The 22161-nt window shown below is 39.9% G+C and overlaps 1 protein-coding gene across 2 annotated transcripts in view; it reads right to left on the reverse strand.

Annotated features, from left to right (window-relative positions):
• LOC148853257 (retinal-binding protein) overlaps nt 1-22161 on the reverse strand; it is a 139278-nt gene that overhangs the window by 44265 nt on the left and 72852 nt on the right. For both annotated transcript variants that reach the window (XM_088945250.1, XM_088945249.1), the window contains 3 exons: nt 13705-13821; nt 13474-13554; nt 19-81 (listed from right to left, as the gene is read on the reverse strand). In XM_088945250.1, coding sequence (XP_088801376.1) covers nt 19-81; nt 13474-13554; nt 13705-13821 — 261 coding nt within the window. The remainder of the gene's footprint in view (nt 1-18; nt 82-13473; nt 13555-13704; nt 13822-22161) is intronic.

Consider the following 22161-nt stretch of genomic DNA (forward strand, 5'->3'; position numbering starts at 1 on the left):
TGGTAAATAGAAGCTTACCTTGCTTCTGCAGAACCGGCATCCTGTGCTGAAATAAAGAAAGGTGAATTTGCAAAAACCTCACTGCAACATAGATGCTTATCAGTGCATGAACAAAGAACAAAGTACAATTATACAAAAAACATAAGACCCCCACCCTACACCTTAAATGCATTCAGTGACAAAAGGTTCTAACATTCAGTGATCTTCAACCTCAGATAAGATGGAAGGTGATTTAATAATTTGAAAAACAATTCTTGGCCTTGGACTGTAACATAAATAGTGGTATAATAATATTCTAATACACAATATAATCATATTTAGAACCAACACAACAGGGAGGTAAAGAGATCTATCATCTTATAAAAAGGGAAAATTTTGAAGTACAATAAAAAGTCAAAGATCTCTTTTTTTTATCAGTAAAATGTATTTTATTAAATTCAGATTATAAGCAATTTATACAACTTGGTGATGGGACTGTTGATCCCCTTTAATCATTCTATTCTACCCCTCATTATAGTGCAGCCCAAAATAGTTGTCACAATGCCCCCTGTTTTGCTAATCCATCAGCTAGACCATTTGCACTTCTTCGGACCCATTTAAGTTCAGCATCAACCTCTGCAATCTTCTCCACTTCTCTATCACATGTTTAAATGTCCATGGGGTATGGCTGCTATTTGTTGCCCATGATATTACTACTTTTGAGTCCCCTTCCACTTCAACATGTCTGCATCCTAGTTGTTTGGCTAGCTTTAACCCTTGTAGTAATGCCAATAATTCAGCCTTTGAGTTTCCATTGCCAACCGGTCCTCAGAACATACCCGACATCCTCCTGTCAGAGTTTCTTAATACTCCTCCAATTCCTGAGATGCCTGGATTTCCAAAGGAGCACCCATAAATAAGGTCAAAGATCTCTTTATCCATAGATGTGCAAGGAACACTATCAATGGGTATGTGACCAACTGTCACTGTGAAAGATGCCTATGTAAAAAGCAGCCATATAGCAAAATATTGGAGATATTTGGAAAAAACTATCCCCAGAAAATTTTCTATTGCTACCTAGCAAAATGGGGATATTTTGGGGAAATTTTGAAAAATATCGCCGATATTGCGAACCATGCTTAAGAGTAATTGTATTGGATGTGTTGACACAAGTAGAGGGGATTCTCAATTTGTTACTGGATGGCTGAGTAGTGAGGAAAGAGGACCATGGGTTTACAAGATTAACTAAGAAAGACTATTTGGCACCTAGCCAGAATGCCACATTTAACTGGACCCAAAGAAAAGCAAATAAGTTAGCTAACTCCTATGCAAGGGATGGGAAGGGGGGAGTGTGTTGTATTGTGCCATGGCCCTTCCTTTGTACTCTCCTTTTTTATTTGTTTTATGGATCGATGGGAGGAACACAATTGTCACCAGTAAAGGACAATTATTTCCTTCTTTTTATACTTTTTATTTGATCAGTAACTGAAATCGTGGTTTTAAAATGTCCATAAATTTCCTAATATTTGCATGACATATTTCCATTTCCATGGGTACCAACACAAAATTTTACTGGAACCTACATATTTCCCAATGAACAATACCAGACACTGAGGAGTGCAAAAGATAGTATTTTAACACAAGTTGGTGACAATATTGTAGATATGTAGAGTAGCAATATTATTGAAACATAATGGACATGATTACCACAGCTTGATATTCTTTTCAAACATGAAGTTAAATATTAGTTTTGTTTGTGTAACAAATTATTTAGTTTATCTATTAGAACCATTTGCATTTTCTATGCGTTGAAATTTTGCTTGAATTCATTCTATCTTGTAGTTTTGACTCTTCAAGTTTACAAGAAAACTTCACAATGTATTATTTTGTCTATAACTTTATTTTCTTTTTTTAATCAATAACAGAAATAATTTCATCAATTAAGGGGAACAATGGGTATAAGAAAAGAAAAGGGGAGAGATAAACTCTTTTAGCGCCCCCCAACAGAAAAATCTATTACAACATAGCCCAAAACAAACTATCCCTTCCCACCCCTTGTTTAGCAAGTGTGTTGGCGAAAGCATTGGTATCGCTTCTCACCCATTTGAAATTTACCTCCACCCCTTGAAGCAAACTCATGGCTTTTCTTTTATCAAAGATATAGTATCACCATCCAACCTGTTCCTCCCCTTGAAGCCACTCGATCACAAGCTTTGAATCACCCTCAATGAGAAGCTTTCTGATATTTAGCTATTTAGCCTTTTGGATACCTTCCACAACAGCCATAATCTCATCCATCAATGAATCACCTATTCCAATTGGTCCTGAATAGATCACAATGACTTTTCCTTCCTCATCTTTGAAGATTCCTCCAATACCATATGGCCCCAGATTACCTTCACTGCTGCCATCAAAATTGAGCTTGAGGAAACCTCAAGATGGAGGGGGCCAAAGTTACCTGATAACCACCATAAGAGGAGAAGAACCAGCCACCTCCCTCCATTTTCTCATTAGTTCATCCGCAGAATTATCCTTGAAGAAATCCAGTATCTTCACCCAATGGACTACTCTGATAGTAATGGCTTCAACAATAGCATCCCTGCTTCTTTCTTTATCAAGAAAGATTCTTTGATTCCTCTCTTCCTAGATTGTCTAGTAAACTGCATCTCTTGTGCACTTCCATAAGATTCTGCCCCTCTTCTTTGGCCAACTAACAAAAAGTAGAGACGAACAGACTTTGTACATTTGATTGAGGGTTCCACCTGCACCCAAAAAAAAAAAAAAAGAAAAAGAAACCAAACCCAAATTTAAGAAGAAAAAGTGCAGGATATTAACAAGTAAAAGAAATTCTCACCATTAACCTTACAAAGAGAGCACCAATGAGGAGAAAGATACCAATTGAGTCCTTTTCTTTGCATTAATTCACAAGTATTAATTCTCTCTAAGAGCACTTCCTAGCAAAAGCCACCCACTCTATGTGGAATAGGTTTGCTCCATACCTCCTTCACTAAGGACAACCCCTGACTATCACTCTGCTAAATAAGGGAAGAGAAAAAGGAAGCACAAGTGAAGGAACCGGAGGGGGACATAGTCCATATCCTCCTATTCCTTCTTGCAGTATCCAAACACACCCCTTCAAGGTTTTAAGAAATCTCATGACGCTTGTTATTTCACTCTCCTGTAGACCCCTTTTGAAACCCTAATCCCAGTCAATACCAGTACTAGAACTAGAAGGAACCAAAAAAAGAAGAAATGGGTTCCACCCTTCAATTGGAGATGGCATAGAGGGAGGAGAAATGTGTCTTCAATGGTAAATTGCCCACCAAACATGATCCCAAAACTTTACTAGAGTTCCAGACCTAAGACTATGTTTGATATGAAGTAGGAAAGAAGGAAGGATATCACAAATAGACTTCCAAGAAGAAACTCTTGTAGCCCTAACAGAAGTTCCAGAGTCCCATCCATTAGCTGCAAGCCCAAGTATGCTAATGATCACCTTTACCAACAGCTTATCTCTATCAAGAGGTAACCTCCACAACCATTTCCCAAGCAAAAGTGTTCCACTCCCATATCTTACCAAGACCTAATCCTCCATACATCTTATTTTTACACACCACTTCCCACCTAACTCTGTGATCCTTCTTCTCCTCTCCTTTCTCCGATAAAAACTTCCTCATCAATTTCTTTAGCCCCCTACTTACCCCATCCAGAATCCTAAAGACTGACATAAAATACATTGGCAAATTTTCAAGAGTGGACTTAATCAAAGTGAGCCTACCACCTAAGGGACAGATATTACTCTTTCATGAGGCCAATCTCTTAGTGAAAAGATCAAACATGGGGTTCCAAAAGTTGCCACTCCTTGGATAATCTCCCAAAGGTAATCCCAAATAAGTCATAGGCCACTAAGAAACAAAACAACCCAGGATTCCTGCATTTTCAGTAATCTCCCTATCCTCCATATTCAAATCCACTATGCAACTCTTCTCAAAATTAATTTTCAGGTTGGACATTCTTTCAAACAATAGCACAACCATCTTTAGATACTCACCCATCTAATATCACCCCTTTCACAAAAGAGGATAGTATCTTTAGCACTGTAGGTAGTAACCAGTACCTCTTCTCTAACCACCTGCCAACCCTTTTACTAAACTTCTAGAATCAGCCCTCTCTATGAGTCTCCCAAAAAACATCTACAATCAAAGTGAAGAGAAACGGAGAAAGGAGGCTCCCTTGTGTAATTCCTCTAATGGTTGGGAAATGATCCACCACAGTTCCTTTAACCAAAATTAGATAATGACAATTCTTGACAAACCCCAATATCCATTTGCACCATCTATTGCCAAAGTCAAAACCTTCCATTACCTCCAACAAGAAGACCCAATCAACTGTCATACGCTTTTTCCAAGTCCAGCTTACAAACAAACACTTTCTTTTTCTAGCCTTCTTCATATCCTCTCCACTCTCATTGGCTATTAGAATTTGATCAATAATTTGCCTATCCTTAACAAAAGCCCCTTGAGATTATGAAATTATGGGATGGAATCACTGCCTTAATCCTTCAAGATAGCACCTTAGCAATGATTTTGTTCGGACTATTTACCAAACTGATTTGTTTGTGTTAAGATGTGCCGAATAGGGGTAGTTTAGTCTTCTTCTGTTTATTAAGTAACTTGCTTATGTGGCAGTGTTATTAGAGTTACTCTGCCCCACACTTATGTAAGGGCATTTCTGTCTTTGTAAACATTAATAGAATCTAATATAGATTAAGGGGGTCAACTGGATGGGTGAACCATCAGATTTTCGACTGACCCTTCTTCTCTTCTTCTTCTTCTTCTTCTTCTTCTTCTTCTCCTCCTCCTCTTCCTGTTCGGACTACTGTAGCAGCAGTCGAAACATAGTATCAGAGCCATGCTCCTGACCTACGTCAGTTGGTAAAGCACCTCAGCATTGTTCGTGACTCTTCACCTTTGTTTCTGGTCAGTCGATGGAGAGAACTGGTTCGCCCTAGGTCAGGAACATTACAGCTTGTCTCTCTGCTGCGCATAACCTTCTTCAACAAGGAAAGTGACTTCAGCAGTGAATGGTTGATTGATATTCTCAAAGGAAAATCGGTTCTCTCTTCTTCTAGTGTTACTTATATTTCTGGGTAGAAACCCTACAAGAAGCTGTTAGTATTGAGTAGAACCTAGAGAACTAGGTTCATTGTTGCCCTAGGAAGGGCTATGTGTGCAGTAGCCGAATGGTGTAGGGCTGCTGTAAGTTGTTGAATGGTGTTAGGGCTGCTGTAAGTGGCCGAGTGGTGTAAGGTAGAATGCAGTGACCTTGCAAAACTCCTTGTGGTTGTGTAATGCCCTCTTAAGTGTGTTAAACAAGTCTGAACTGGGTGCAGCAAATTTGGCTGTGTTGTGGTGCTTGAGTGGTTGTAAGAGAGACTCTACTTGTGATTAGTGAATGGTAAACTGATGCTTATGTGGGACGTAAGTGTGTGAAGTCAGCAGTAGTGTGAATAAGAACAAGTGTGTGCTTCCACTGTGGTGTTTTGAGGCTGCAATAGGTGCTGAAATATCAAACTGTGAACAACATCAGTCAGCTTGTAGTTGAGAAGTAAAGTTAGAGACAACTGTGAAAGAGTACAATGGCGGCAATAGGAGATGGCTACAATGATCAGAAACCTAGTGTAGTGGTTTCCTCCGACTACCTAGGGGTACAAATGACCTCAATTAAGCTAAATGGGGAGAACTATGTTCCATGGGCTAAATCAGTGGAAGTTTTTCTCAAGGCAAAGAAGAAAGTAAAGCATGAAAGAGATGAGAAGCCACCGGTTGACTCTCTAGGGTTTGATGATTGGGAACAAGAAGATGCTCAAATCATGACTTGGCTGTGGAATAGTATGGAACCCAAAATTAGTGCCAACTTCATGTTCCTTGATACAGCTAAGGATATTTGGGAGCATGCTAAGAAGCTATATTCTGGACAAGATAACACAACAAGAGTATATCAGCTGTATCAGGAGTACTTTGATTTACAACAAGGAACCAAAACACTAGAAGAGTACTATGCCTGCATGAAGAATATAAGGAATGAACTCAATGTTTATCATCCCCTTACTCCAGATATTCAAGTTCAGTAACAGCAAAGGGAGCAGTTAGATGTTACAAGATTTTTAGTGGGGCTGAAGTCGGAATATGAACCAGTTAGAGCTCAAATATTGGGGGGCTCTACTCTTCCTACACTTGAGGAAGTATTCTCAAGACTTCATAGAATTTCTTTGGGCCAGACAGAGAACCCCACACAGTATGATAGATCAGCACTTGTGATAGCTAGAGGTGGTGGACATAGTACAAGAGGGGGAGGTCATTCCAGAGGGGGCCGTGGCAATTCCATGATTGGTCGGGGTGGCCGTGACTCAGGGGGAGGCCGTGGCAGAGGAAAAAATAACTCTACAAGGAAGTGTACTCACTGTGGTAGGGATGGACACACAGTGAATTTCTGTTATGACCTACATGGCCCTCCCTCTAAATGGGCTAATCATGCTGTAGCAGACGAGGTTGCTATTAGTGATAGTAAACTGGCAGACCGAACACCTCCCACATCTACATCTACTTCTGGGAGGGAGATGGTGAGTGTTCCACGTGATGAGTATGAACGGTTTCTTCAAACTACTTCACAGCATACCACTGCCACATATGCCCAATCAGGTATTGTTTGCATGTCATCTAAAACTCCTTCCTAGATTATTGACTTTGGAGCTTCAGATCATATGACCGGGACTCCAGGTGTGTTCTCTTCTCTTTCTGAAACCTCCACATCACAAACTGTTACACTTGCCAATGGGTCCTCATCTCCCATCTGTGGTGTTGGTAATGTTGATTTGGCTTCTGTCCCCTTATCATCTGTTTTATATGTACCTAAGTTTCCATTCAATCTTATGTCTGTTAGTAAAATAACCAAAGCTCTTAACTGTTCTATTACCTTCTTTCCTTCCACTTGTGTTTTTCAGGATCTCAAGACGGGGAAGAAGATTGGTGGGGGGCATGAAGCTGGTGGATTGTATTACCTTGATGGCGGTGGATCTTCAATTGCACTTCAGACTTCCCTTACTCCTCTACAATGGCATTGCCGATTGGGACATCCATCTCTCAAGGTTCTCAAGATGTTGGTTCCATCATTGAGTCAGTTGTTAGTTGTCAGTTTTACAATGTGAGTCATGTCAGTTTGGTAAACACCGTGTGTGTCCTTCAGTCCAAGAGTTGAGAGTCGTATGTTAAGTCCTTTTTCTTTGGTTCATTCAGATGTTTGGGGTCCAATCAAGATAGAGTCTTATAATGGGTACAAGTATTTTGTCTCCTTTATTGATGATTGTTCAAGAATGACATGGATTTACTTGATGAAAGAAAGAAGTGAATTATTTTCCATTTTTCAAAAATTCCATGCTGAAATACGCACACAATTCGGTGTTCCAATCAAAGTTCTCCGTTCAGATAATGGTCGTGAATACTTTCTTACTGCATTTCAACAGTATTTAGAACAGCATGGCATTATTCATCAGACCTCGTGTGCTTTCAACCCTCAACAAAATGGGGTGGCTGAACGGAAGAATCGTCATCTTCTTGAAATTGCTCGGTCTATGCTTCACCACATGAATATTCCTAAACGGTTTTGGAGTGATGCTGTACTAACTGCATGTTTTCTCATTAATTGGATGCCCTCTTTTATTCTCCATGGTCGGTCCCCCTTCCCCATCTTGTTTCCCACTTTATCTCTGTTTCCATTAATTCCTCGTGTCTTTGGTTGTGTGTGCTTTGTTCATAATCTGAGTCCTGGAATAGACAAGCTAGATGCACGCTCAATTAAATGTGTCTTCCTTGGCTACTCTCGAACTCACAAAGGGTACAAGTGTTATAATCCCATTGCCCAAAAGTGCTATGTCTGCCCTGATGTCACCTTTTTTGAGTCTGTCCCCTTCTTCTCCAGTCATGAAGCACCCTTGTCCTCACCCTTACCTCCTCTTCCTCTTCCTGTCAGTGATTCAGTTCCAGAGGATGTTGTTGGAGTAGACTCATCTCCTCATCCAGCGCGGGTCACCACTGAACGACCACCGATCCGACAAGTGTGTACACGTCGAACGACACCGGCCCCTCCTCTTGCTTCTACCTCATCTGTGGATCCTCTCATGGCTCCTATTGCTGAACCTTCAGATCTTGACCTACCCATTGCCTTACGGAAAGGTAAACGTAGTTCTACACTCCATCCCATTTCCAATTTTGTTTCATTATCTCGTCTTTCTACCTCACATCGCCAGTTTGTTTCACTTTTGTCTTCTATTTCCATACCTAACAATGTTCAAGAAGCTCTTAGTTCACCTGGATGGTGGCGGGCAATGGAGGAGGAACTTTCTGCTCTTCAACATACTCAAACATGGGAACTTACTACTCTCCCACCTAGTAAGCATGCTGTGGGCTGTCAATGGGTGTATACTGTGAAATACTTCCCAGATGGTAGTGTGGAGCGTCTGAAGGCCAGACTTGTTGCTAAAGGTTACTCACAGTTGTATGGTGTGGACTACATGGAGACATTCCCTCCGGTGGCTAAAATTGGTTCCATTCGTGTCCTAATTTCCTTGGCAGCTATCTATGATTGGCTTCTCCTTCAACTTGACATAAAGAATGCCTTCCTCCATGGTGATCTAGTGGAGGTATATATGGAGCAACCACCTGGGTTTGTTGCTCAGGGGGAGGGTGGTAAGGTGTGCAAGCTGAAGAAAGCAATTTATGGGTTGAAGCAATCTCCACGTGCTTGGTTTGGGAAGTTCAACGAAGTGGTGAAGAGTTTTGGAATGAAGCAATGCCAGGTTGATCACTCAGTGTTCAGCTATGACTCAGAAGCTGGGAAGATTTTATTAGTGGTCTATGTGGATGATATTGTCATCATTGGAAGTGATAAATTGGGGATTGGCAAACTAAAGGTATTTCTGCAAAATCATTTTCAAACAAAGGACCTTAGAACATTAAAGTATTTCTTGGGAATAGAGGTTTCCAGGTCAAAACAAGGTGTGAATTTGTGCCAAAGGAAATATGTCCTTGATCTATTGGAAGAAACAAGACTGTTAGGTGCAAAACCGGTTGAGACCCATATGGAACCAAATGTTAAGTTGAGCAGTGATACAGGAGAAGTATTTTAAGATCCTGGAAGGTATAGACGACTAGTGGGAAAGCTGAACTATCTGACTATCACGAGACCCGACATCTCCTTTGCAGTCAGTGCGGTGAGCCAATTCATGCAGAACCCTCGTATACCTCACTAGGATGCAGTCCTTAGAATTGTGAGGTATCTGAAAGGAGCTCTAGGCCGTGGGCTATTGTATAAACCAGGAGGAAAACTTGAAGTAGTTGGGTATACAGATACAGACTGGGCAGGCTTAGTGAGTGACAAAAGATCTACTACAGGCTATTGCACATTTTTGGGAGGAAATCTTGTGACATGGAAGAGTAAAAAGCAGACGGTTGTAGCCAGAAGCAATGCTGAAGCCGAATATAGGGCCATGGTTCACACTACCTGTGAATTAGTGTGGCTGAGGAATCTCCTACAAGAAATTGGGTTTCACATGGATAAACCTATGAAATTTTACTGTGACAACCAAGCTGCACTCCATATCTCATCCAATCCTATCTTTCATGAGAGAACAAAGCACATAGAGGTTGATTGCCACTTTGTGAGAGAGAAGGTTCTTGCCGGAGAGATAAATACAGAACATGTGGGCTCCAATGACCAGTGGGCAAATTTGTTTACAAAAGCTCTAAGCTAAGGGAAAGTGAACTATCTATGTAACAAGCTGGGATTATATGACATATATTCTCTAGCTTGAGGGGGAGTGTTAAGATGTGCCGAATAGGGGTAGTTTAGTCTTCTTCTGTTTATTAAGTAACTTGCTTATGTGGCAGTGTTATTAGAGTTACTCTGCCCCACACTTAAGTAAGGGCATTTCTGTCTTTGTAAATATTATTAGAATCTAATATAGATTAAGGGGGTCGACTGGATGGGTGAACCATCAGATTTTCGACCGACCCTTCTTCTTCTTCTTCTTCTTCTTCTCCTGTTCCTGTTCGGACTACTTTATTTTTCTAGCCTTCTTCATATCCTCTCCACTCTCATTGGCTATTATAATTTGATCAATAATTTGCCTATCCTTAACAAAAGCCCCTTGAGATTATGAAATTATGGGATGGAATCACTGCCTTAATCCTTCAAGATAGCACCTTAGCAATGATTTTGTTCGGACTATTTACCAAACTGATTGGTTTGAAACCTTTAGGGTGCAAGGCCTCCTCTTCCTTAAGAATTAGAGCAATGAAAGTTGAGTTGAGGCCCGGATTTATCACATCCCTCTCAAAAAATTCACCAAAAGACCAATTTAATGTCATCTTTTAGTATCTCCCAACAATCTTGGTAAAATGCCATAGTAAAACCATCGGGACCTAGGGCTTTAGCTCTCTCCATAGAGAAGACTAACTCCTTAATTTATCAATATCAAACCTTCTTTCCAGCCACCACTTTGACTCCTCTAGCTTAGGCCAATTCAAATCATCAATCCAGATTCTATCCTCCAAAAGCTTTCTAAAAATAGATTTAAAATGGTCCACAAAAGCCTGAGCAATCTCATGTTGTTGGAAAATGCTCACTCCATCAATCATCAATTTTGACACAAAATTCTTCCTTCTCTTCCTATTTGCCATGGCATGAAAATATTTTCTATCCCCCTCTTTTAGCCACTTCCTCAATTTTGTTTGTTATGTGTTTGTTCCACTCTTTGAATGTCCCACTCTTGAATGTTCCACTTTTTGATTTTTCCTTTGAGTTCCTTTAATTTCCAATGAAACTTAATTCCTTCCCACTTCACCCTTGGGCTACTTTCCTCCTACCAAACCTTAACCCTCTCAATAAAGCTAGTAGAACAAAGCCACATATGTATAAACCTAAAGGGAGCCGGACCTCTACCCCCTAAATCCTCCACCAATATGGAAATAGGCCAATGGTCCGAGGTCACTCTTGGCAAAGCTCTAGAAACAAGCCAGCTCCAGTGGTTCTCCCAATCAATTGTAAATAAGAACCTATCTAGTTTGGAGCACACTGGTTCAGCTTGCAAATTAGACCACGTAAAGTTGCTAAAAGAGGCAGTTCCTTAAGCCCAAATGCATCAACGAAAGAGTTGAACCTCCTCATACTCAAATTAGTTCTCCTTCACGGACTATTGGTTTCTTCCAAGAATCTAATCACATTAAAGCCCCCCAGGCACCAAGGTCCATCCCACAAACCCTTAATATCATCTAATTCTTCTCAAAGCTTATCTCTTTCCCGATACCCATCAAGTCCATACACATTTGTCAATCACCATTTCACATTGTCACAATACATCCCAAGGCTCCACATGATGGGAACATTGCCCAATTAATCCCCCCAACTTTCCGAACACTCCCAGCCCATCTCTTACCAGAAGTCATCGGCTTTGACTGTTGAATTAAAATGATGTCCAAGTTCTCCTTATTAAGAACCTCTTTTATAATGAATCTTTTCCTTGCCCTCCCTAAACCTCTAAAATTCCAACTTACCATCTTCATTCCTTCTGTCACAAAACTATCCCCTCTTCTTATTCCTACTTATTCCCTCTACCTCTCCCATTTCTCCCGCTAAATTCCTCATCCCCCTTGACATCTCTTTTCAATCTTTCCACTTCACTCAGCTTCCTTTTCTTTGCCTTGCCTCTCTCCTTAATCTTTCTAAAATAAACCTTCATGTCCATTGGCTCTTGCACTATGCACCCAATTTTTTCACAAATCCAGCCACTGAATCACCCAGTCTAGACCCTTCCTTTTTAGCTCGGATCTCCTCAGATTCTCCCCCTAATTTCAGATTAAGGTTATCATCCTTTGTCCTCCTCTCACCCTCATCACAGCAATCTCCGCTCCACCTCCCTGCTTACTGCTCGCAGAACATGGGCTGAACTAGAACCTGGAACAACAGTAGCAGCCACAGAACAGAGGATAGTATCAAAAACAATACCTGGTTCCTTGTGAGGGCAGGAAACAATCGCACTAGACAAATGGCCTGACTTTCCATGTTCAGGAATTTGAAGCTCGCCAAATGCCCCAGTCGGGGTTTCCACTGGGAAGTCTCCAGTTGGAGAATTAATACTTTGAATACTGCGAAGACTCTGCTGCCTTCCCCTCCTGGATCCCACCTGTTTAGTCTCTGTCAATCCTCAACTAATCCCTTATGCACACCCTACCTCAAATAGGAATTTTGTTCTGGCATCCTCTTGACCGGGCTTCAGTTTCCCACCTCTTCATCCATTTTGTACTCTGCCATGTTAACACCTTTACTTACTGCTTCTGGGTCCAAAGCTGAGGTCTCCTTAGGACTATTGTCTTCCCCTGTGAATAGAATGCCAGTGTTTAGAGAATCATCAACCCTCTCAAGTTGTTCTTCCTCCTCCCCTACATTGTCTATAACTTTAGTTTCTTAGCTTTGTTTAATGATTTGGAACAAGATAACAATTTAAAAAGGTATGCCCACCCTTCCTTTATCATTTTATAAAATATCGTTCTATATTTTTTCATATTTTGCAATGTTTCCACCATGTCTATAATTTTTACAATATTCCCTCCATTATTCCCTCCATTTTTTACATGTTCCCTATATTTTGGGTGACTGACATTTCCACTGACACCAACTTTTAAACCATAACTGAAATTATTTTATTAATTAATGAGACAATACAAGTGTTATGTACAGGGGTTATGCCAAAGATCACACATTTTTAACCATGTTCCTTTCTCTTTTAAATCTACATTATCATCCATTTCCCCAACAGGTTATTCCTCATTACAGATGCATTCCATTGAACCAATGTTTAGCCAAAATATCTGATACAATTAGATGATATCTGAACCTGGGTGAAGGTAGCTCCTAAAACTCCAGCTAGCTGCCTGATTTAGAACTGTAATTTATCATTATAGCATCAAAATAAACCTCCTACACCTGACTGGGGATTCCCATGCTACAGCTATCAAATTTCAACTTAATTTATGCTGGAAGGGACCATACAGTTGAAATCAAACTGTTGGCTAAAGGTGAAGATGATGAAGACATGATGTGTTTCCAGGTTCATAACATATACACCAAGAAATGCCCAGAAAGAAGTAAGGTTTTTTCCCAATGAATTGCCTTCCTTCTCTTTGTATATCGTCTTATCTTTATCTTAATAAAATTCTCTTGATCTGTTTGGTACCAATAAAAGAATCTTGATATCAGATATAGAGAAAAATGCATTCATATTTCCACTTCTATCCAAAAAAGAACTACAGAAACAAAAGGATTCATGAGGTGTATAACATAACAGAAACACAAATAGGCTGGAAAAAACATATATTGTAAAAGCAGAAAAGCTCTCCAAGCATCAAACAACAATAATATGATAACAAGTGCATAGAATACCCAATAAATTTAATAAATCTCTCCAACTCAGAGGCATATAGATTTACGGCTTCTTCCAAGATAGTAACTTGATTTTTTTGCCTGGCCAACAAAAGATGAATTATAGAAGAATTAAAACAAGAAAAAGACAAAACAACCTGGAAATGCAAGATCTAAATTCTTTTTTATATTTTATGGCTGTTCTGCCATTGGACTGTCACATGATTAAACACATAGTGCAATATATCTCACAATTTTTTAGCCTCAAACCGCCCCCAAGATAGAAGAAGAAACAGTCGAATAGAAAGCACCACTGTTGTAAGGCAGTATAAAGATGGTCCATAACGTTGTCGCTGCTCTTCCATAGGTCTACACATACAAAGGGTTCAATATAAGATTCCACATGTGTGGTGTTATACTAAAGACAAGCTTGGATGAAACAATTTAAAATATAGACATATAGTGATACCCCTTTTTAAGGAAACAGATCCCCATTCTCTTCCACAATGACGATTGACATTATTAAAAAATCAGACATCAGAGATTGTCAAGCTGCCAAAAGGGAAAGAACCAATTGGACAATGGGTTTTCACAGTGAAGTACAAGTCAAATAGCTCTACTAAGAGATACAAGGCTAGGTTTATTGCAAAAAGGTTACACTCAGGAAAATAGCATGGTCTATTAAAAAACAGATGCACCAACTTCCAAGTTGAATTCAGTCAGGGTGTTATCTCTCATGTTGATAGTTATCACAGCCTGTATTTCAGCTTGATATAAAAAATGAGTTCCTAATGGAAATTTTCATGAGTAAGCCTACATGTTGCTGCTCGGTTTTTATAATTCCACTAAAAGAGGGAAACTATGCTGCTTGAAGAATCTACTTATTGACCTAAACAATCTCGGTATGATCACTTTAAGGAGTTATGCAATCTATAAGGTTAGGGTTTCACCAATCATAGTATGTGAAGAAATAGTTGGTTAGCCACGAGTATGGGGTTCCATACCCACACTCAGGCTCTAGTGTGTGTGGTTTCATACCCACACCTAGCTGTTTCTAATTTCTTTTATTAGTAGTTTCTAATTTCTTTTAAGTTGGGCCGGTTGGCCTTATTGTTTCTAATTTTTGTTTATTTCCTATTCTTATAAGGAACCTAAAGCTATAAATAAAGAAGTGTATGGGGTGGCAGATCATTAACCACCAAACCCCTTCTTTCTTTTCTCCTCTCTTCACTCTTCTTCTTCTTCTCTCTCTCTCTCTTTTTCTTCTCTTCGAACCTGTATTACTTCTCTAATACAGTAAACAGTTCTTCTTCTTTCAAGTTGGTATCAGAGCCTTTGATCTAGGGTTTCTCATGTGAATTTAATCCAGCCGACCACATGAAAATTGTTTAGGGCTGAAAGTTTAGAAAGATCCTTACTCCGGCTGATTCTTGGAGGTTGCAAGAAGGCTTTAGCAGCTGTCCTAAGATTGGAGAGAGCTTCTTGTAATCAGGAAGAATCAGGCAGGAATTGAGTGATCAAAATCGATTCTTGATCAAGATTGGAGGTGCCGAATAGTTTTTTTCATGGTTCTTTGATCAAAATTCAAGGTGCTAACAGTAATCGATTGATCAAGTTTGAAGACTGAAGGTAGCAATCAGTTTTTTGGGCATTTTTCTTCATAAAGTACCTTTTCTTGAGATTGATACTCAAAAGGACTTTGTTATTCATTCAAAGAGGTATAGATAGAAAATCTCAAGACTGATATCAATCAGTCCAAGACTAATATCAATCCTAGGAGAATAGTTGATTGTTATCTAACTGCAAAATCATTGTCCTAGGTCAGCTGTTATCAGCCTTGAATTGTCACAGTAGTTTAAAGCCTCTTCTTAACTTAGAATGGAGTACAAGAACCAAGGGGAAGGTGCTTTTGGGACTGGTGGTTCAGGTAACATGACTGAAAACACCTTTCAAATTACAACTATTAAGTTTGATGGATCAAACTACTTGGAATGGGTCCAATCAGCCATGATGGCTATTGGGGGTAGAGGAAAATTGAACTTCTTGCTAGGGGATGTGAAGGAACCCTCCAAGGAGGACCCTACTTATGCTAGGTGGGTCCAAGAGAATTTTTTGGTGATGACATGGCTGCGCAATTCTATGCAATCACACATCAGCTGAAACTACTTGTGGGCCAAAACAGCTAAGGAAATATGGGATGTTATGAAGGAAACCTACTCTCAACCCCTTAATGTTGCTAGGGCTTATGAGCTAAATTGTGAGGTTAAAAATCTGAGGCAAGGAGAGAAGCAGGTCTCTGTTTACTTTTCAACTTTAAAATCACTGTGGCATGAAATTGACAAACTTGAAACAATTGAGTGGGAGAGTCAGAAAGATGCACAAACATATAGAAAGCAGGTTGAAAATAACAGAGATTTTGAGTTCCTAGCTGGTCTGAATTCTGAATATGACATTGTGAGACAACAGTTGTTGACAAGAGATAGTGACTTTATCACAAGCCTATTCCCTAGTGCATAGTGAAGAAACTAGGAGAAAGGTTATGTTACAACAACAGCCCTCCGAATCAGCCTTGGTAGCAGTTAGACCCAAATCTGGGGGGCATAAGGAGAAGAAGGAAGCTAAGAAGGACTTAGTATGTGAACACTGCAAGAAACCTAAACATACTAAGGACACTTGTTGGAAGCTACACCCTCATCTAGTTCCAACAAAGCTCAGAAATAAGAAAGGGAATGCTAATATGGCTGTCAACACTGATAGTACAACTTCATCAGGCACAAAAGGCACTCCTCTAGATACCCTAACTATAGTTCGAGCTGCTCTGACTCAGCTAGAAAATGAATTTAGTAATTCAGCTTAGCCTACATCAGCTCAATAGTCTACTTCAGCCCTTGCTCATACAGGTACAAAAGCTACTACTTGTCGTGCTTCTGTCCCAGGTAATACTAGACCTTCCTAGGTAATAGATTCAGGTGCTTCAGATCATATGACCATCTACTCTATTTAGCACCTATTGTTTATCCTCTGGGAGAGACAGTTTCTATTGCGAACGGCTCTCTTGTACCAATTTCTGGCAAGGGAGACATCAGATTATCAGATACCGTCACCTTATCCTCAGTTTTGCATGTTCCTAAGCTTAGTGCTAACTTACTTTTAGTTAGCAGTATTACTAAAAATCAAAACTGTCTGGTACCCTTTTTCCCTGATCAGTGTATTTTTTAGGATCTGGAAACGAAGAAGGTGATTGGGATTGGCTGTGAGATGAATGGAGTCTACCTACTAGAACATTCACAGAGGGAGCAAAGTGAAGCAGGGAAATTGTTTGTTTCTCAGTCTTGTAGTAAGATTATGCTTTGGCACAACTGCTTAGGTCATTTATCTTTTGGGTCTTTAAAGAGTCTTTTTCCAAACTTGTTTGAGTCAGTAGAAGTGTTTGGGTTAAAATGTGAAAGTTGTGAACTTGCAAAACATAGTAGATCATCTTATCCTTTAAGTAATAAAAGAAGCAACCTTCCTTTTGAGATTGCGCATACCGATGTTTGGGGGCCCTACCATACTCCCACCATGGGGGGTATAGATATTTCTTACTATTTGTTGATGACTATACCCATTTTTCATGGGTCTATCTTATTCACTCTCGAGATGAGGTCCCCTCTTTGACCCAAGTTTTCCATTAGATGATCCTAACTCAAGTTGAAACCAAGATCAAGATTCTTAGGTCTGATAATGCCAAGGAATACTTTCCAAAACCCTTGGCATCCTATCTCCTTGATCATGGGATCATTCATCAGAGCACCTGTCCTCACACACCTTGGAAAAACAGGGTTGCTGAGAGAAAAAACGGGCATATTTTAGAGGTAGCCAGAAGCATCATGCTCAATTCCAATGTTCCCATACACTTTTGGGGAGATGCAATCTGCACAACCATATACCTCATTAATAGGGTTCCTTCACGGGTCCTAAACATGCAAACCCCGTTTAGTCTTTTATATCTAGATAAGGACCTATTCACTGTTCCCCTCAAAACTTTTGGCTGTACTTGTTTGGTTCAAATCCTTGGACCTCATCGCTCCAAGTTTGATCCCAAAGCCACTAAGTGTATTTTCCTTGGGTATGCACAAAATCAAAAGGGATATTGCTGTTATGAGCTAGTTTCAAGGAAGCGCTTTGTGTCTATGGATGTCACCTTCTTTGAGGATATGCCCTACTATCATAAGGCTTCTCCTCAGGGAGAGAATAACGAGGAAGGGATTTCAGTTTCAGCTCCAAGAGTTCCTTTACCTGTCCCGGTTACTAAGGGAGGGAGTTGCGAATAAGGTTGTCAAAAATGTAGGGAGTTGAGAGTGTATCACAAAAAGTGGTGGAGGCAGGTTGATTCTCGTACTCAACAACAATCCAGGTCAGTTCCAACATCTTCTATAGCTCCAGATCCGAACGCTACTACTGCTCCTATTGATTCCACTGTTACAGATGTTCAGCCTTCACCAATAGACAACCTTGATCTTCCAATTGCTATTCGTAAAGGGAAGTGTTGTTGCACCTCATCCACTGCACATTGCATCTCCAAGTTCCTTTCCTATAATTGTCTCTCAGAATCCTACAGATCTTACTTGGCATCCATTTCTGCTATTCCTATACCCAGAAAAGTGCAAGAATCTCTTTTGATACCTGAATGGAAGGAAGCAATGCAAGTAGAGATGGATGCTCTTGTCAAGAACAACACATGGGAACTAGTTAACCAGCTAGAAGGGAAGAAACCTATTGTATACAGATGGATGTTTACTGTGAAATATAATGCTGATGGTACTGTAGAGAGGTAATAAAGCCAGATAGGTTGCAAAGGGATTCACACAAACTTATGGCATAGACTATACAAAAACCTTTGCACCTGTTGAAAAAATGAACACTATCAAAGTTCTTCTATCCATTGCCACAAATTTTTCATGGCCACTATTTCAGTTGGGTGTTAAGAATGCTTTCCTCAACGGAGACTTGCAAGAGGCAGTATACATGGAGTTACCCCCTGGTTTTAATTAGTACAGAAGCAGGAAAGAAAGTTTGCCTTTTGAAGAAGGCCTTGTACGGGCTGAAACAATCCCCAAGAGCTTGGTTTGATAGGTTTAGACTGGCTTTGGACAAATTCGGATACATACAGGCTCAGTCAGATCACACTCTCTTCATTAAGAAGACAGGTCATTCCTTGACTCTATTTGCAGTCTATGTAGATGACATTGTGATAACAGGAAGTGACACTAGTGAAATTGAAACCCTTAAACAACACCTTCACAAGGAATTTGAAGTGAAAGACATAGGAAAGTTATACTATTTCCTAGGAATTGAGGTAGCTCGATCTAAGCATGGCATTTTCATCTCCCAAAGGAAGTATGTTCTAGACTTATTGGAAGAAACTGGCAAGTTAGGAGTGAAACCTGCTGATACTCCCATTGAGCCTAACCATAAGATAAGTGCAGAAAGTGGAGAGCTCGTTGAGGACAGAGCTATGTACCAAAGGCTGGTTCGAAAACTTCTTTTTCTTTGTCTAACCCGACCAGATATTTCTTATGCCGTCAGTGTTGTCAGTCAATACATGCATTCTCCTAGGACCACCCATCTCCTTGTAGTAGAAAGGATCCTTGCCTACTTAAAGAGATGTCTAGGGAGAGGTATACTCTTCAAGAATAATGGTCATATGAAAATAGAAGTGTATACAAATGCGGATTGGGATGGATGTGTTGATGATAGGAGGTCCACCTTTGTATATTGTGCATTTATGGGGGGAAATCTTGTTTCCTGGAGAAGCAAGAAACAAAATGTTGTTTCTCGCTCTAGTGCAGAAGTAGAATATAGATCCATGGCCAATGGTGTTGCAGAAGTGTTATAGCTGAGATCCTTGCTTAATGAGTTGGAAGTTGATTATGAGAAGCCTCTGATGTTGTATTGTGATAATCAAGCTACAATTAATATTGTCCACAACCCAATACAGCATGACAAGACTAAGCATATCGAGGTTGACAAACATTTTATTCGAGAGCGAGTCGCATTTCTAGAAGCATGCCTTCCTTACATGGCCTTAGACATGCAGTTAGCTGATCTCTTCACCAAAGCAGTCACAAAAAGCAAACTGGAGACAGATCTACGCAAGTTGGGCATGTCAAATATCTACTCCCAACTTGAGGGGGCGTGAAGAAATAGTTGGTTAGCAACGAGTGTGGGGTTCTGTACCCACACTCCGGCTCTAGTGTGTGTGGTTTCACACCCACACCTAGTTGTTTCTAATTTATTTTATTAGTAGTTTCTAATTTCTTTTGAGTTGGGCCAGCTGGCCTTATTGTTTCTAACTTTTGTTTATTTCCTATTCTTGTAAGGAACCTAAAGCTGTAAATAAAGAAGTGTATAGGGCGGCAGATCATTAACCACCGAACCCCTTCTTTCTTTTCTCCTCTCTTCACTCTTCTTCTTCTTCTTCTTCTTCTTCTTCTTCTTCTCTCTCTCTCTCTCTCTCTCTTTCTCTCTCTCTCTTTCTTCTCTTCGAACCTGTATTACTTCTCTAATACAGTAAACAGTTCTTCTTCTTCTTCTTTCAAGTGTATGATTGCACTCTATTCATTAAAAGAGAAGGTTTATTATTGATTACTCACACTGTTTATATTGATGATACGAGGGTCACTAAAATGATCCTTCAAAGGATGTACTTTTCAAATAGTTCTTGGGTGTTGACTATCAAATTTGAAATAAGGACTTAGGAGAGCTAAATTGCTGAAGTACTTCCTTGATATTAAAGTTGCTCAGTCGAAGTTTTATTTTTTTTATTTTTTCTCCATAACCAGAAATTTTCATTAATTAATGAAAAAGATACAAATGAGTATTTCGGAGAGAGATAAACTCTCTTACCTGTCTCCAGGATGACAGAAGAATATAGAAATTACAGAACAGCCCAGAAGAGTTGATCCCTTCCCAACCCTTTCTTTGCCAAAGCATCGGCAAAGGCATTTGCACTCCCTTTAACCCACTGCAACTTTATCTCTATAGCTTGTGTTAAATACTTGAACTTCCTCCTTTCATTGAAAATTTTCCACCAGCCAGTCTCATCTTTCTGCAGCCAATTAACTACCAACTTTGAATCCCCTACTATGATCAATCTTCTTATATTCAGCTCCTTCTCTTTTTGGATTCCTTCCAATCACAGCCATGATTTCTGCCCTCAAGGATGCAGAGATAGGGACAGTAGGGGCGGTGAGGGCTAATATTGTAAATTTACTTCTTACTGTACATATTTCTTTATTTTCTGTGTATTATACATCTTGTAATACTAGGGACAGACTTGTCCTTTTAATTTTCATTAATATAAATATCATTCTCTTGGTATGGTCGACTCAGACTCTGTTTTGAACTGCACTGACATGGTATCAGAGCAAGTTCGATTTGATCCTTTTGCCTTTGATTTCAGAATCTTTTCTGGACTAGGATGCCATTCAAGTTGGTAAGTTTTCAGATCTTGTGGCGGCCTAGGCTGTTCTTTCAGCCTCTAAATTTTGGTAAAGATCCGATCTGCTTCTAGGGTTTTGATCCTTTTTCTAGTACAATACATTTGGAAACTTTCCTTTTTCTGGACTGTCAGCAGTTCTACACTCAGTTTCAGCTCTCTTGTGATTGTTCTCTACATTGTATTGGTTCCAATGGCTTTCGAAAGAGGTGATATTCTTCCCATTAAGTTTGATGGCACTAACTACGCCCTGTGGCAATTTTATTTCTACTTCTATGTTGAAGGGAAGGGGCTGTGGGTATGTTGATGGAACTACCAGAGAACAGGTTATATCTAATGAAGGGAAGGAAAATTGGAAGAATATCATGGATGGATTTCCAAGGTGAAGCTCTTGTTGCTCTATTCTACGGTCTAGCATCCCATCCATTAGCCGCAAGCCCATGAACATGGAAAAATAGTACATGGGCTCTTTTACTGATTTTGAACACTGACAAGTAGTACACAGGAAAACTGGCCAAAGTAGACCTAATCAATGTGATCCATCTCCCCAAGGACAAATAGCTTTTCTTCCAAGACACCAACCTTTTAGTAAATTTTCCCATCACTGGATTCCAGAAACTAGCACATCTTGGATTATCACCCAAAGGAAGCCCCAAATAAATCAAAGGACATTGAAACACCACACAGCCTAAAACATCAGCATTATTTGATATCAACCCCTGATCCATATTTATCCCTGCAATGCAACTCTTATCAAGATTCACCTTTAAGTTTGACATTCTCTCGAATAATTCAACCACCAATTTCAAATTTCTTGTCCACCTGCTATCTCCCCCATTACAGAACAAGATATTATCCTTTGCAAACTATAAATGGGTGATTGGCACATCCCTCTACCCACTCTCCATCCCTTCACCAAATTCCTAAAATCCACCCTAGAGAGTAGTCTTCTAAGAGCATCAACAATCAAAGTGAAGAGGAATGGGGAAAGAGGGTCCCCTTGCCTAATTCCTCTAAGGGCAGGGAAATGATCAATAACTTTCCCACTCACCAAAATAGAATAGTGATAAGTCATGATGCATCCCTTAATCCATTTACACCATTTGTCTTCGAACCCAAAACTTGTCAGAACCTCTAATAGGCAACCCCAATCCACCAAGTCATAGGCCTTCTCCCGATCTAGTTTACAAACAAAGCCTCTTTTCCCATCTTTTTCATTTCTTCAACGG

The sequence above is a fragment of the Nelumbo lutea genome, chromosome 5, assembly GCF_056320005.1.
Source record: "Nelumbo lutea isolate HS-2025 chromosome 5, American lotus-T2T, whole genome shotgun sequence".
NCBI lineage: Eukaryota > Viridiplantae > Streptophyta > Magnoliopsida > Proteales > Nelumbonaceae > Nelumbo > Nelumbo lutea.